The sequence below is a fragment of the Notechis scutatus genome, chromosome 1 (genome assembly GCF_049901735.1).
Source record: "Notechis scutatus isolate UNSWTSFEM ecotype Mainland chromosome 1, rNotScu1.2, whole genome shotgun sequence".
In the NCBI taxonomy this organism is placed as follows: Eukaryota; Metazoa; Chordata; class Lepidosauria; order Squamata; family Elapidae; genus Notechis; species Notechis scutatus.
The window spans coordinates 196,041,094-196,057,335 of record NC_142009.1 but is presented as its reverse complement, the minus strand read 5'-3'; the positions used below and the strand labels follow the sequence as shown (position 1 = coordinate 196,057,335).

The 16,242-nt window shown below is 34.7% G+C and overlaps 1 protein-coding gene across 4 annotated transcripts in view; it reads left to right on the top strand.

Annotated features, from left to right (window-relative positions):
* Window positions 1–16,242, top strand: part of PSMD14 (proteasome 26S subunit, non-ATPase 14) — a 110,067-nt gene that overhangs the window by 72,620 nt on the left and 21,205 nt on the right. For all 4 annotated transcript variants that reach the window (XM_087949860.1, XM_026674417.2, XM_026674415.2 and 1 more), the window contains 4 exons: window positions 6,524–6,595; window positions 7,931–8,050; window positions 8,920–8,990; window positions 9,877–10,027. In XM_087949860.1, the coding sequence (XP_087805986.1) occupies window positions 6,524–6,595; window positions 7,931–8,050; window positions 8,920–8,990; window positions 9,877–10,027 (414 nt within the window). The remainder of the gene's footprint in view (window positions 1–6,523; window positions 6,596–7,930; window positions 8,051–8,919; window positions 8,991–9,876; window positions 10,028–16,242) is intronic.

Genomic DNA, 16,242 nt, shown 5'->3' with positions numbered 1-16,242 from the left:
CCTTTCCAAAAAATATAGCTTTCAACGTGGCTTTGCTCAGAGGAGTCACCATATCAACCTCTTTGCAATTCTAATTTTTAAACATTGACTGTTCCCTCTGACTGCTGCTCTCTTAGTCATTCATTTTCTCTCAAATAATTCATATAGAGTATTATTTACATTATTTTAAGTTATAAAATCCAAAACACAGATATAATCAATATTCCACATCCTTTCCCTTGATCGTAAGCTCTTTAAAGCATTGTAACTGTCTGTAGCTGTTCTGTTTTTAACGTTCTGATAACCTCATGGATGGAAAATAATTTCTACTGTACCTAAAAAGGCAATCTTACAGTACCTTCCTATAAAAAAGATATTTGGTTCTGGTATTGTCTTCGCTTCTTCCATTGTGATTTCTTTCACAAGTACTTATTGACTGCTATAACATTATTTAATTATCTACACAATTTCTCACTACATTTAATAAAGTAGATTCTTTTATGGTTTGTTACTTAATAAAGTGCAGATATTATCTAGTATAATCTGTGTGCCCAATTTAATGTTCAAGAAGTAATCCAATGTATTCTGGAATGGACTGAACATAGATATTCTGGATCATTGCCAGGATCAGAAATGTAAACTGGAAAAGTGATCTTTATTATTCTATAACCTAATATAGAAAGAACATAAATGTCTATATTCCCTTTGCTTTCTAGCAGTCTAGAATGAAATTGGCAGGCAGGGTGATGGGAAGGTGATATGTACAAAATGTCATACAGGTTGATACAATGATTTTTAAGCCATGCTCATTTTAAATATATGTAAATACATAGCTGTCTGACTGAGACAAATTGATGAAATTTGCAACAGTAGTAGTCCCTACAATGAAAAAGTGCTAACAAGTTTGTAATGGGCACAATTAAAAATGTTTTGTGCAAAGACAACAGGTGTTTGTAACAAATTATGATATCTGTTATAGCTGCACTGGAGTTGATTGTTGCTGATTAAGATGGAAGTGTAAAAGTTTAACTCACTTTTATATTACCTTTCATAAAGTAGAGCAGCATTGAGTCTACAATTTTGGTCATAATTTGTGATGGTCATTAAGCGGCCCATCACATGACTGTGCCCAGTTTTATGACCCTTTTTTGTATGGTCATTAAACAAACACAGAAATCATTAAGCAAGCCTGCTATTTGCTATGGGACATTTTTTCCCTCTGAAAATTGAAAGTAAACACTGGTTTCCAGTGAAATCATTGTAAATTGCAATGATTGCAAGACACACCAAATGGCTGCCATTGAGTTGCCAAATACCCAAAATGTGGCCAGATGACCAGGGTGGGTGGGTGGGTGGGGGTTTGTTGAAAATTTGAATTTGAGTCTGAGGCCTGTTATAATGTTAAGGGGTTGCTAAGTGACCAGTTATAAGTTGAGGACTACCTATATATCGATTAAAAATAGAGTCACTGCTCAACATGAGAATCTGGAAGTGGAAGTGGAGTGAATCATAAAACAAGGTCATTAAGTAAACACGGCAGTTGTTAAGCAAGTCTACAGTTAAGGGGTAATGTTAAGGAGTTTTCTTACAGATCAAGAATTATGGAAAAGGTTATATAATTGGCTGAAGCTTGCTTGATGAACTTTATAGTGGAGCAGAAGTCTAAGCTTCTTATTTGGCCTACAACTACTTCTTCACTCAAAAGCTGTCAAAATGGTGGTGTTTAGATGTTGTGTTCTACGCTATATATGTTACTACAATTCTTCTTAGATGGCCTAATTATTAGTAAAAATATAAAATTACTTAGTTATTTACTTCATTCTGTTTCTGTGCTGTTCTATTCCTAAGACTTCTTGTCAATTGTGCCTAATATCTTAAAGATATTTGTAACTTTTGATACAATTAGGCACAATTGCAATAACATGTTACCATTTCCTTTGTTAAAGAAAATCATTTGTCCCAGACTTCTATTGTAAGTCTGCAGGCTGTTGTGCATTTCAGAATACTTGTACACTTGATTACTTGTACGTCTCCATGTAGTCATGTGTGCATTAACCATTAGATCATTCACAGATTACTTCTGGTATATAGTGCATAATAAACGGTACACATAATACAATTATTTTTAAGAAGAAAATGCCTCTTTTTGTGCCATCTGAAGTAGCACACACACTCAATTGTCTGTAGGTGTAACAGCTGAAAATCTGTACTCCAAGAGTTAAGTCAGCATGAAAGAATTCATTTCCACTTTAATGACCTAGCCTTGCTGGGTTAGGACGATGGGGAACATGCTTCTGACTTGCACTCCTATTGCCAATTAACACCTCCTATAACAGGTTGTCTCAGCTAGTCATTGAGGCAGAGGCAGTAGAAGTAGTTTACATGCATCTTGTTTTTCACACTAGTTGTTTAATACTCACAAAATTAAGTATTAAAAGGTTCCTATTTTTATTTTATTGGGTAAGAATAAACATGACAGTGTTGGATAGTTGTACATTTGCTTATGTCTGTTTTGTTGTGTTTATATTTTAAAGGGGTTTTAACTAAAGAGAATGGATGGAAATAATATTGGATGTAGCTATCTAATAATTTTGTTACAGAGGTATCCTTTATAATGACATTTTTAAGAAGTGGACCACTTTTTCCACATTTAAAAACTGTTTTTAATGTAGCATGGTTAAATGGGGAAGATTATTCAGTAGGAGTTTTTACTGATTTTCTATGTCTGTGGTTCTTTTTGTAGCTGTGGCTTTATTTATTTTCCATCATTTACATTGAAAGAAATGTATGGTGACGTAAAGGGCAGTGCTCTAAAATGACACTTTGATTCATGATAAATCAGCAGGTATTCTAATAGCATAATAAAACTGGCTAAATAATTGATACCAGTTCACACTAAGAGAAAGGTGGAGTAATATACCTAAAAGTGTTAACAAATTTGCTAAAAGGCCTGAGTAGATAACACTTTAAGGCGTTAGTTTTATGCTGTTAGAATGGCAAATGCCTTTTTTAACACTTAGTCAACAAGGGCTGCCCAAGGAAAAGTCACAGCTTTTATATTTGGATTATATTCGAATGCTCATGAAGAAAAGTAATGCCTCATTTTTAACCTCACTGGATTGATTGTCTTGATCATTCTTCTATTAGATTTTTAGAAACATTGTATATGTATTTTAAAATGCAAAAAAAAAATTAATTGTGAAAAACTACCTTAAATTCTGCATTAGCTAATAAGGAATGGCTAAAAGAAATGATTGATGCAGCTTACAGCTGATGCGATTGCCCTGCAGGCAGGTCAGTTCACTGTCTAACACTTGGTAGACAGTTTAGTCAGAAAGAAGCATCTGTTTCTTTTCTTTAAAAGTATAATCAGGAATGATTTTCCTCACTTGTTTTCTATGCACTGGATACAAAGGAACTTTTAAAAGCCATAAAGTTGTGTTATTTTATTTTTGTGGCTTACTTTAGTTGTAAGTAAACGACCAAATTTAAAGACTTGCTTCAGTTTTAGTCTTTGGTGATGATGTTAGCACATTGATTCTCTGGGGATTCTGATGCATCTGGTATATCAGCGAAAAGTATATTTACTTTTCATCACCTTTGTAGATCACTGGTTGGAATGGAAAGTGACAGGCAGATGTGGTTTGATGTATAATCTTAACAATTTAATATACAAGCACTGTGCATCTTCATTAATATTGCCCAGTGGTAAATGGGAAGGGAAGATAGGGGAGAAAACACAAGAATCTTCTACAGCTTGTGGTGTACAGATGTGCCATCTTGCATATCAGTGAGCTTATACATAGTAAAATAATCCATCATTCTGTGGAACTAAGGGTGCCCAATGTGTTTTGCTATCTACAGACAGTATTTTCTGGCCATCATTCTTAATTCTAATTTGGTGGATCAATATCTGTGTGTTTCTTCTAATCTCTTAAAAATAATTTGCTGTTAATTACTGTAGTAATTATTACAAAAATAAAAATTATTTACTTTTGTACTTAGGATGGTAACTATAAGCAATTTACATGACCGAAGATTTAAAATATAGTTATTATAATAGATATCCAGAATTTTGCTTCAAAACAGTAGCATAAATGAATCAAATTTATGTTGTTGCTCTGAAAGTATTCATTCTAAAACAGTAATATTCAGAAAAAAAGTGTCCCTGTGATAGGAATAGCAATTTATGCACTCTTATACAATACAGCATATTTTCAAATTAATATGCAAATAGGCTATATGGCTGAATTGGCACATGTAAGACTAGCTAAAAAAAGCAAGCCTAGGGTAAAAGAATCGGTTCTCAATTGTACCTGAGAAACATACCAGTGGAATGGCAACATCCAATGGAATCGATTCATTTGCCATTATTATGTCCTGAACACTAGATCTATTCTACAGTAATGATTGAGGAACCCTCAAGATTAAGCACTATGAGTAGAATGAGAAGTCCTGTTGACCAAATGGCTCTTGGCTTATGTCAAATGAAACTATCTAGTTTTTCCTTGTTAATCATAATATTTGGCATATGATTTGAAATCAACTAGTTGAATATAGTATATGGTGTAGAGCATGTTAGGAAATTTTGTTTTAAGAAATTTTGGAAGATTGAAGGAATAAGCACATAGTTGTGTACTAACAAGTTGTGGTTAAATTAAGAAATTTTGTTGACATCCATCAGTGTTGGCAAAGCAGTTATATTTAAAAACCCATAGGGAAAAACGTCTTCTCTAAGCAAATACACAAAATAACATAATAGTTCAAAAACTGGTATTAGCAGAATGAAGTATTAAAAGTTGCACTCTGTACTTAGTATTATTGAAAATAGTATGGTAATATATTAAGGATCAATTGTGTGACAAATCCAGATTATTTAACAGTAATACTGCTGTTTTTCAGAAATTAATTGAAAATGATGATTGTGTATAAAAGGAGAAAACAGAACTGAGTATTCCAGAGTTGTGAGCAATAATGTGGAGAGATCAAAATTGCTGAAACTTTCTGTCACTAAATTTTATATTTTCTAACATATTCCTTTCTTATAAAACATTCTTAATGGTTTTAAATATTACATGCTCCCTATTAATGGTGCTTTGCCATTAAATTTTCAGGACACAAACAATGGCAATTATTTTCATAATGGCTATCAGGAAACTTCTGTTTCATTGTACAGCTGTTGCCATGAACTACTCTCTCATTTGTAATATTTAGAGTGAGGTCATTTTCAGGCATTAAAAGCAGGATTTCTGAATTGTGGGCTGAATTATTTGAATCTCTTGTAAATATCCATCTTTGAAAATTCACATATTGATATTTTAGGGCTAAATAGATCTTCATTATATTTAAATATTTTTAAATATAATGAAGCAAACTAATATAGTGTTAAGTAGAACTGCTTATTGAATGCTTGATCATTAGCACATATTGGTGGATGGTGAGTTTTGGTGAAGTTATCCTTGGTCACAAATCACAATTAAAAGATCATTTTGTACTATTATGTCATTATTTATAGTAATTGCATAATTTTAATTTTGCAATGCTGTAGATGGCATTCTGCACTTGAACAATACATAATTTTGGCCTTGGTCGTCATTCACACCTGGGACAATTGTGCTAATTTTTTATTAGCTACTCATAAAGCAAAGAGCAGAATATTTTGTTCACAGCTTTTCTGCCTAGGGATTGGAGGTCCATTTTTTCTTCTCACTGCACCAATGGATCTGCAAAATGCTCCTGTAGCCTTTTTCCAAGTTCTCTTTAACTAAAAACTGATGAAGCAAAGGGAAATTGTGTTTGTGTTGGTGCCAGTTAATCATGCTAGCCTAGCAGCATTTATATTCACACCACTGTAAGAAACATGTAGTTAATTGGAGATTGTGTGTTTGTGAGAAGGAAAGGGAGAGGGAGAAAGAGCAGTATGTATTTTTTTATTATTATTATTCTGACCAGATAAATGCTGCACAACCAAATAGATTTGACTGGAATTGAGAGATGTATAAATAGTAATCAGCACTGTATGAATGGGAGAAGGATCTGTGTAATCTTCATAGGTGCAGGGCCAATACTTAAGAGTGATAGGGTTCAGGTATTGTGCTAAAATACAATGTGACATGTAAGGTTTTTGCTTAATATATGGGAATAACCATTATGCTTATTCATCAAACTATGGCACTGAGGTATTGCAGTGTGTGAAGCCAACTAGTGACTTGCTGAAAAACACTTAGGAGTTTATGACAGATGCAGAGTTAAATTAGATCTTCCAATTCATAGTTCAGTGTCTTACTAAGCTTCTTTTCATACGTGCAGGGGAGGAAATACAACCACAGTATTCTTCATATGAGTCTTTTTAAATAGTCAGGGAAGGAAAAGTTGAAACTCCTCTATATTAGAGTAGGGGTTTGAGATTGCTTACTACCATTTTTGTTTCAAAATTCTGCATTTAATAGAACAGAATATATTCCTGCAGTGTCTTTTTAGATGAAGCTCATTTTATTTATAAAATGGAGTTGTATATATTATAGAGTGTTGTTTCTTTATCTAGGGACCTCCTACAGATGCACCTGCAGTTGACACAGCTGAGCAAGTTTATATTTCTTCACTTGCACTTCTAAAGGTAAATATTTGTGTGTTTTTTTAAGTATTGCGCAAAGCACTGAATATATTATAAGCAGGATGTTTTTGCTGTGTCTTACATTGAAAGTTCCATTTTCTGAGGTGTTTAAAAATCAGGTATGAGAAATGGGAAACCGGAAGCTTTCCAGGTGTTGCAGAAGTACAGCTCCCAGCAATGGCAAAGGATGCTGAGAGTGATGTGGTCAAGCAATATCTAGATCAGGGGTCTCAAACACAATTTACCTGGGGGCCGCTGGAGGCAGAGTCTGGGTGAGGCTGGGCCGCATAATATTATACTTTATATTATACTTTATATTTATATTATACACTAATATTATGCTTTCATATCATGGTGGGGGCCACAGGATGTCGTCCTGCGGGCCACAGTTGTCCCGTGGGCCGCGAGAATGAGACCTCTGATCTAGATAATGCTACTTTCTGATACAATTGTTTGTCATATTCTTACTTCCGTTCAGTTTTTCCTCCTGGCCAGTAAAAATTGCTCAACACTTAGCATTCAATGAGTATATTCAGTTATTGAACTCTTTATAAGTTTTTTGTCCTTCATTTTTTTCTCCACTGTATATTTTATGTGGTTGATGGTATACTGGTAAGTAGCTTTAATTTTACTACTATGGGCAGCTATCTGTTCCATGCCTATAGATGCTTTACACATAACCTCTAAATGTGACTTATTCAAATTATTCATGGTTTTTATATACGGTACAATATAGAATACAAAGTAAAATGGTGCTATTTTTATAAGCCCCATTATATGGCATATATTGCATGATCCTAAATGAGAAGCTAGCAAGGCATTGATTATGACAGTTAGATGGTTGGGCAATAACTGGCACACTGATCATAGAAGAGCAGTTTTATGGTCAGAGATGACACTTGTGCTATAAAAGCAGAGATATTTTTCCCCACCAGCGTCTCACTGTTCGGTGTTGTCGTGCTCTTCGTAGGTCTCCGGGTTGTTTTTCCAATGAAGGTATTTTGAGCATAGATTTTATAGATTGTTTTATGCAAGCAGAACTAATAGGCATTGGAGGGATCATATATTTTATAAAATACACTTTTCTCTTTTTTAAAGGCATCATCTTCTGAGATAGGATCCATTCTCGTACCTGCCCATTGTCCTTTGCTATACGAATAATAGTTTACTATGAATCTTTGTGTAAGACAAGTGATACTATAGAGTTTTCAGAGAAAGTTGCTTTTGGCCTTATAGCTCTAAAAATATGAATATATAATAGAAAAGAAATTTAAAAACCACCAGAGAATCAAGCATCTGTTCCCTAAATATTATTCAGTAGAATTCTGATCTTTCCAGATGTTGAAGCATGGTCGAGCTGGTGTTCCCATGGAAGTTATGGGACTCATGCTTGGAGAATTTGTTGATGACTACACTGTCAGAGTGATTGATGTGTTTGCTATGCCACAGTCAGGAACGGTGAGTTCTTACAGTTAGCACGTGTGCTATAATACTGTTATAATTGTACCTCAAAAATGTTCCTCCCCAACATGCTTATTTTTTTGAAGAAAATATTCATACATGCAGTACATATATCCAAACTTATAAATAATGTGATGCTTTATGTTCTATATAACTTCTCCAGTCATAAATAGCTATGTTGTTTTGTAACTAGATGCTGTCAGTTGCATGAAGCATTAAAGTCTATGGTAAACAATATGAAAGGTGCAAACAATCAGGCCCATACTTGAAGATTCCAATTAATTGTTTATTGTTCAAGTCTGTGCCCAGGATCTTCTCAGACTGACAGTTTGTATCTGATTGAGACGAGATAAAGTTAAACAGCATTCAAGAGGGGTGATTTCGGACTTTGCCCTCTTGTGCTCACATAGAGATTCTAGACTAAGTCCGCTTTTGACGACTCCTGAAGCTCATTCTTTTCTTCTAAAGTATATCTCTAAAAAATTTTAAATACTACATTTATAAACTTGGGGTATTAATTAAAAGGCTGGATTTTGATGGGAAAGCTACTAGCTAAAGGGCATAAATAGTGGTGATTTACTTTTTGAATTGCTCTCAAAGCAAGATTAGATTGGATACATGGTGGGAGACAAAGTAGATCTTAGACAAAGCAGCCACAGCTCACTTCATAAAATCTTCTAGGCTTTAAATTGCTGTGCACTTCTAAAAAAGAGCAGTGAATACAAATGGATTAAATGTGTTTGTTAAAAGAAATATTTTTGTGATTTCTGACATTTCTCTTCATTAATAGATCATATTATTACTGTCCTGAATTGATCATGAAAGTTTACCTAAAATTGCCTTTGTTAATCTGCTTCCAAATGCAGGGAGTCAGTGTGGAGGCAGTTGATCCTGTGTTTCAAGCCAAAATGTTGGATATGTTAAAACAGACTGGAAGGTTAGGATTTTCTTTATTGACTATAAAATATGTTATAATAACAGCCAAGTCCTCTTGATTTCCTGCCCTATCATTTACTAGTGTTTAAACATAACCTTCCTTCTGGGTGCTTTATATGATAGATTGCTTACATTTAATAATGGCTTTAATATATTGTCAAAAGCCAGATAAGCGTTTTCAGATTCCTATCACTGTTTTTCTTCAGGTATGGAGAAATTACAATATTCAATAAGATGTTACATTTCTGTATTACCACAATAGAAAAGGGACAACTAACCACCCTTTGCAACTTTTCAACCACTGTTCTGTATACCCAATAAAGATTATTTGACATTCAAATATTTTTTAAAAATCAGGACTTCATTTGGAATGTGTCAACAGATGCTATCTTTGTGCTGAAATTTTATACTGATATAAAAGCTTATAAGGATTAATGTTAACAAAAGTCTTGACCACCAAACAGAACAGTGCAAATTGCTTTTTGAGCAAATCTCAACTTCTGGTTTAATTGATATTTAGTCTTTTGATGTCATTTGATCCTATCATCCATGCTCGAAATAGATATTCCACAGTGAAAAGCCAACTTGGCTCTAGTGTGTTCAGAGGAGATATTTCCCAGAATGTGGAAAGGATAAAAATTGGATGGGAGGTGTGGCATCAGGATGAAAAACTGAGAGCCTGAGCTGCATTTGTTACTACACCTCCCTTAATGCTAGCACTTCTTCACCACATTTTCATGTTTTTATTATAATGTGGTGAGCATAAATATAAATGTTTCTACTGGCGCTTTCTTTTACCTTAGTATTTTCTTATATAAATTACACTGTTGCCTTTCATATGTCCTGCTGCAAATAATTGATCATCCCAGTGCCTCCTTTTTTTCCAGACCTGAGATGGTTGTTGGCTGGTATCACAGTCATCCTGGTTTTGGCTGTTGGTTGTCTGGTGTGGATATCAATACTCAACAGAGTTTTGAGGCCCTTTCAGAAAGAGCTGTGGCAGTAGTAGTGGATCCCATTCAGAGTGTGAAAGGAAAGGTATGTGCTATTTTTTATTAAGTGGGCGAAATGCCTCTTTTAATGTTTTTTTAATCATATATTATGGATGGAAAAAATTACATGGAAAAAAATGGAAAATGTGTTATTTCAACCATCTCTTTAGAATATGAGAATTATCCTTCTCCTTTTTTGCTTAAATTAAATATAGCTAACTTGAGCTTAATAGAAAATTTTGATTTCCTTTAATTATTTGATTTCCTGTACTTTTGTTCTTGAAGAGCTCTTTGGTCTTTATGGGTAAGTTAAAAAGAAACTAAAAAAAACCCTTTTCCTACATAGTAAGCATTTCTATTAAATCCAATGCAATTTGTATCTTAGGGTCAAGACTATAAATACAATTTAGGTTGGTAAAACCTTCAATCTTTTCAAAATGAAATAGCAGATCAAGATAGATTAAATCCTTCTCTAGAGATACATAATGTTCATTCTTGAGATGAAATAGGGTACTTTTTGCATATTCTCCAAAATAAAAATTTCCCTAACAACTTTGCAACCATTCACATTTTAGGGCAAGTTTGCAGATGAATGATTATGCAGAATCCTTATGAAAAGAGATTAACTTGCAAAGCATATTGGGTTATAGTTTGTCCTTTGTTGAAATCTCTTTTGTTCTTGTTTGATTCTTTTTTTATTTCTTTCTAGCCCCATATGCCATTTTCCTATTTCCTGCCTCATGACAGCAGGGAGCAGCTCTATTATCACCTTCACAGAGCTGTCTGCAAATGTGAGAGGCAATTCGATTTTGCTCAGCCACAGGGAGAGTGGATTAGAAAAACTACAGAACATACAGAAATTGGCTAGGTGGTTACTGCTTTAAAATACTGCTGAGGTGTTTTGTTTCAGCATGCTTTCCTATTGTATTACAGAATAGTCATTCAATTAATATGTATGACATTTGTGCAATGTTATAAATATTTTAAGTATTTAAGTTTTTGTGTTAATGGATCTGTGATCGTAAGCTGGTTAACCAACTATAAATGTTGCCACTTTCTTGATAGGATGAAATGATCACTTGTATGAGTATAATAATAGCAACATATGGCCAAGTTAACTGTTAATTTTCTTTTTAAATGTCAGTATATTTCTATATGTGTGTCCAGTTAACAATCCCTCTGCCCAACAAAAAACCTCAAATGAGGTGACTTAAATGGGTAATTGTAAAATATAAAATTATGCTTAGCATTTCAGATTGAAATGATATTAGGAAAGGAGAAAAAAATATAAGGCAAAGAAATTACTTCTCAGCTTCAAAATTTCTCCTATGATGCAAAACAATGCTTTTGTACTATTGCAGATTACCCATTGATTCATATAAAAGCTGACAACTACGGTGAGGATTTGGGCATTGTGAATGTTTCTAGTCTGTATTCCCAGGCATTTTTTTTTATTCACTTTTCTTGATAAAGCTGGCTAATATAATCCCATCTCATTAGACATTTTTATAATTGATTGGACACATTTATAGTTGATTAGGTAAGCTTTTGCATTTCTCTGGAATTCTTAAAAAGTTAATATCTATTTTTTCTAAAATTGAACTTAATAAGAGAGATGTTCGGAGAATGAATTCTACAAGTTTTTCATAGAGTATCTCCTGACGAATCAGATTAATACTTGAGAATATTCTCCAGCTCATTTGTGCACATGAATATTAGGTAGCAGCTGAAACAGCAGTATTTTTGCCTAACCTACCTTGTTGTGCCAACTCTGTTTCTGACAAGGCCTCAAACCTGATGGTATTGCATTTAGTCTACATTATTGTTGTGAAGTTTTATATTTAGAGTGTTATCACTAGAAACTTTAGAACTGGGCCAGAATGTTGCAGAGAAAATGCTGGTCTGTGCTTCTACCTATCCTGTAAGGAGTGTTTTAGTTACCTATTTACTTTCGATGTTACCAAATAACCTTGAACATGGTGCCTTAATTCCATACTCCTTTATTTATAAGCAAATCCATAAAATATCAACTTTCCAATCCTGATGTCAGCAAAAAGTCCACAACGTTTTGGCAGAGCATGTCTTATTTAACTTTATCAAATAAGCAAACTTTATATTCCTTTCTTTTACTACTAACAGTCTTAATATTTAATTCAAATATTGTTGTAGGATTTGATTTATCTTCAGTTCTTATTTATCCCATTGCACAGATTTCTTCAAGACTTTAAAAGCCATTTTTATAACTCTAATAGAAAACATTTTCCTGGTCATTCTTTTGGTTAATCATTTTCCTTTTAATTTAGCCAGTTTTATTTTTGTATTTCCAGTAAAGTGTCCTTTTCCAAATCATTATCCTGGCCTGTCATTTGTAATTCTACTTCCAGTATTTTTTCCACACCTGTCATTCTTCATAACATATTTTGGCCATTGTATATACATAAAAACAGACATCACTGACAGTGTTGACATCATAGTTATTAATTTCTGGCTCCATTCTTCAAAGATCTTCTTTAATGTTTCTGATGTTTTGTGTCATATTCTAAGTACCAGTATTAACTGGTATCAGAGAACATGCTTGTATTTGATGACTTTTTAGATTTGTCATTCTGAAGGTCTTCAATAGCTTTAAAATGGTTAATAGACAATTTCTGAAAGTGAGTAGAAAGTGAGATTCCAAACGAAGTGTCTTTTAAAAGGCTCTGCTGGATTGTGAGCAAGGGGGATGATCTTGTTATCTCTCGGTGCTCAATCCCGTGCAAAACTAATATCCTATGGTCTCCTTACAAGGAGCAACCATCTGGAGCATGTGTGGGTGATCTCCCATCCTCACCTTATTCAGACTGACTTCTATGGAATTAGTTTATTCACTGGTTCCTTGGTCTTTCTTCAGTTGTCAGCTCCACTTTTCTGGAGGTGTCTTCAGTTTGCCGTACTGACCCCGGACGTTCCTGCAATCAATCACATTGAGGAAGATGGAATTCAATTCCTATTCCTTTCTTTTTCCAGAAAAATAGAAGCAGCTTTTTCATTTTTATAACCCAATATCTACTACTACAGCCATGGTAGCGCAGTGGTTAGAATGCAGTACTGCAGGCTACTTCTGTTGACTGCTGGCTGCCTGCAATTTGGCAGATCGAATCTCACCAGGCTCAAGGTTAACTCAGCCTACCATCCTTCTGAGGTGGGTAAAATGAGGACCCAGATTGTTGGGGGCATATGCTGACTCTGTAAACTGCTTAGAGAGGGCTGTAAAAGCACTGTGAAATGGTATATAAGTCTAAGTGCTGTTGCTACTATTGTCATAAGAAAAGAAACACGAAACCACACACTTTGATGCCCCAAGCACAGAAAGAATTGAAAAGATCCAGAAAGATAATTTTATTGGAAAGAAAGTACAGATAAAAGTTCAAAGAGTGCCTTCAAATTGGTTATTGTCCCAAATACTGTGAGATTGACAAAAAGAAAGCAGCTCGTTGAAAATATGACAATCCAAAATATACGCCCACTTCTATAACTTCTGAAAATATATCAAATTCCCTTCTAAAACCAAACTCAATTTCAGTGGACCATCTTAATTTATACTTCCATTTCATCAAAGCCTGAATTTATACAAGATTCTTGGCAGAATTGATTTCTTGAGTATGGTTTGTAGAAATATCTTGTTGATTCATAACTGCAAACACCAAGAACTGTTGTGTGCCATCTGCTCTGAGGACTAGTGTGCACACTTTGGTATGTCTTTGCTTCTTCCCAAGTCACATTGGATCATCTGGTCTCTTGATGTTCCTGTAGCTTCAGTTTTTCTTAAGGCTTAATTTTTTGTGCTTCCGAATGTTTGCCTTCATCAACTACTCCACTTTCGTATGATCTCCCATCCAAACCTAGCTCTTCGCTAATTAGTTGTATACAGCTAGCACATAACTGCTCTGGGTCTGGAGAGTTCTTTGGCGTGTAAGTATACTATAAGAGTGTAATATATTCCCAATGTCAGAAAATGACAAGTTTTTGAACTTCAATATTCAGGTGAGAGATTTGCATATAACAATGGATGCAAACTCCTCATCTACCATATTCCTATATATATAACATACACTGTTGATTAAAATTCAGCCAAATGTATCTTATTTCCGCGAAACCGATGTGTCTCTAAAATATAGAGGAAGAATCCTTAAAATACTGACAATAGAAGCATTCACTAGAAAGGAGGAGCTGAAATGTCCCCGTCTTAATAAAATGTCTATCTTTATACCAATTGTTGGTCAAATGAGCAGTCCTGTTATGTATTATGTAACTTTCAAAAATGGTTCAGCTTGAGTTCTATGCATAGAACTCAAGTACTGTTTAGAGACGTTGTTCTCTGTAGTTCTGTTTAGAGACATGATGGGCAGCAATGTCTGAAGAATCCTTCATCAATGTTTCTTACTCTCAAATCAATTAACTAATATTAGTCTATTCTCTCCTCTCCCTTTTGTCATTCATACACTCTCTGGCAGTTCTCTCCAGCCATCCAACCATTACCTTCAGTGATTCTCAATGTAGGTATACTGTCTGCCATCCACAGTTTGTTCCACTTTGTTCCCAGAGCCAGCTAATTTCTTTTCCCTAGCCTGCATTACTGTCAGTCCCACAAATAGACCACACTAACAGAGACCATGTAGACATAAATTTTATTTTTTTAAAAAAGCCGTAGTAACAGAATCTTGCAACTCTAAATGTGCTTCCTTTCTCTTCTTTATTTTCATATAAAAAGGAGAGGCTGTCTAAAACATTTTTGAAAATCTCTTTGTTAGTATGAACTAAAACTTCATTTATGTGTAAGTAGTACACAATCTGTAACCTGTTCAGAGATATTTCCTTACTAAACTGAGAAACAGAATGACCATGGTTGGGCAAAAAGGGCAGTGAGAGTAGGAGTGACTTCTGACTTCCTGCCAGCTTCCCACTAGACTTTCCTTGTAGGAAGCTATCAGGGAGCATTGAAATGAAGATCATGTGACTGCTGCTGACCATCGCAGCACTGAAGCAGCCACAGTTTTGCCAATTTTCAATTCCACGGGTGTTATGGATCCCACATTTTGGATGCATTCTGTAAGTTAGCCCGTTTGAAGTATATTTATTCAAAAATTGTTGCCCTGATGCACTATTTCACCCAGCTGACAGTTACAAATAATCAAACCAACAGGAGAGTTTTGGATGTATATAGATTGCTTTTATAACAGATCTTCCCTCTGTCCTTCAAGACATTTTTAATGCTTTCTACAATGTCTTTCTCTAATGTTTCTAGTCTGGGCTTCCCCTTGTTGCTACTTCATGTTTGGAGAGTCTACTGAGAACAACATCTCTACTTAAGCTCTACTTAAACAACAACTTACTCCCTTATAACACCCATCCAAAGTACCTTGGAGTAACATTGCACCAGACTCTCCTATAAGATATAACTGGAGAATATGACAGCAAAAATCAATACTAGGAGCAACATACTTCAAAAATTATGTAGAACTAAATGGGGGCTTCAGCTGCCACCCTCAGATCATCTGCACAAGGGCTGATCTACTCCGCAGCAGAATACTGTGCCCCTGTATGGCTTTACAACTGCCATGCTACTAAGCTAGATGCCAAACTCAACAACACCATGAGGATTACAAGTAGATGTATTAAAACCACTCTGATATGCTGACTTCCTGTTCTGAGCCATATAGGGTTGCCAGCTTTATAAAGGCAAGATGCACTAATGAGAGAATACAGAAAATTATGAACAACTCCTACCTACCACGCTGACCTTCCTTATTTATTAGCTGGAAGACTTAAATCCAGAAAGCCCACAACATCTGCCCAACAACTTTAACATTTGATTCCCAATCAGTTGTGGGATGCTCAGACATAGGAAGACATATAAATGACCCTACAAAAAAGGTACCAGACTTTGAACTACCACATTGACAGTGGACAATCCTGAATAGGATTTGTACTTCACACGGCGTTTGCCAGGACTCACTATATGACTGGGGCATAGTATTCTCCCCTCAGTGTAACAGCAGGATCCCATGTCAAACTATATGTCCCATCATGACTGGCTATAAGCTGAGGGCAGACACCAGTCCAATATCTGATTTTTTAAAAATAATAAATGATGCTGTGCTTCATTGGTTAGATAGCCTAGACATTGGTATTTGAACATAGATCCTTTTAATATTTTTATTTTATTGTGTTTTACTAATCTAGATGAAATATTAATATATATTGCTAGTCTATGTATGATAT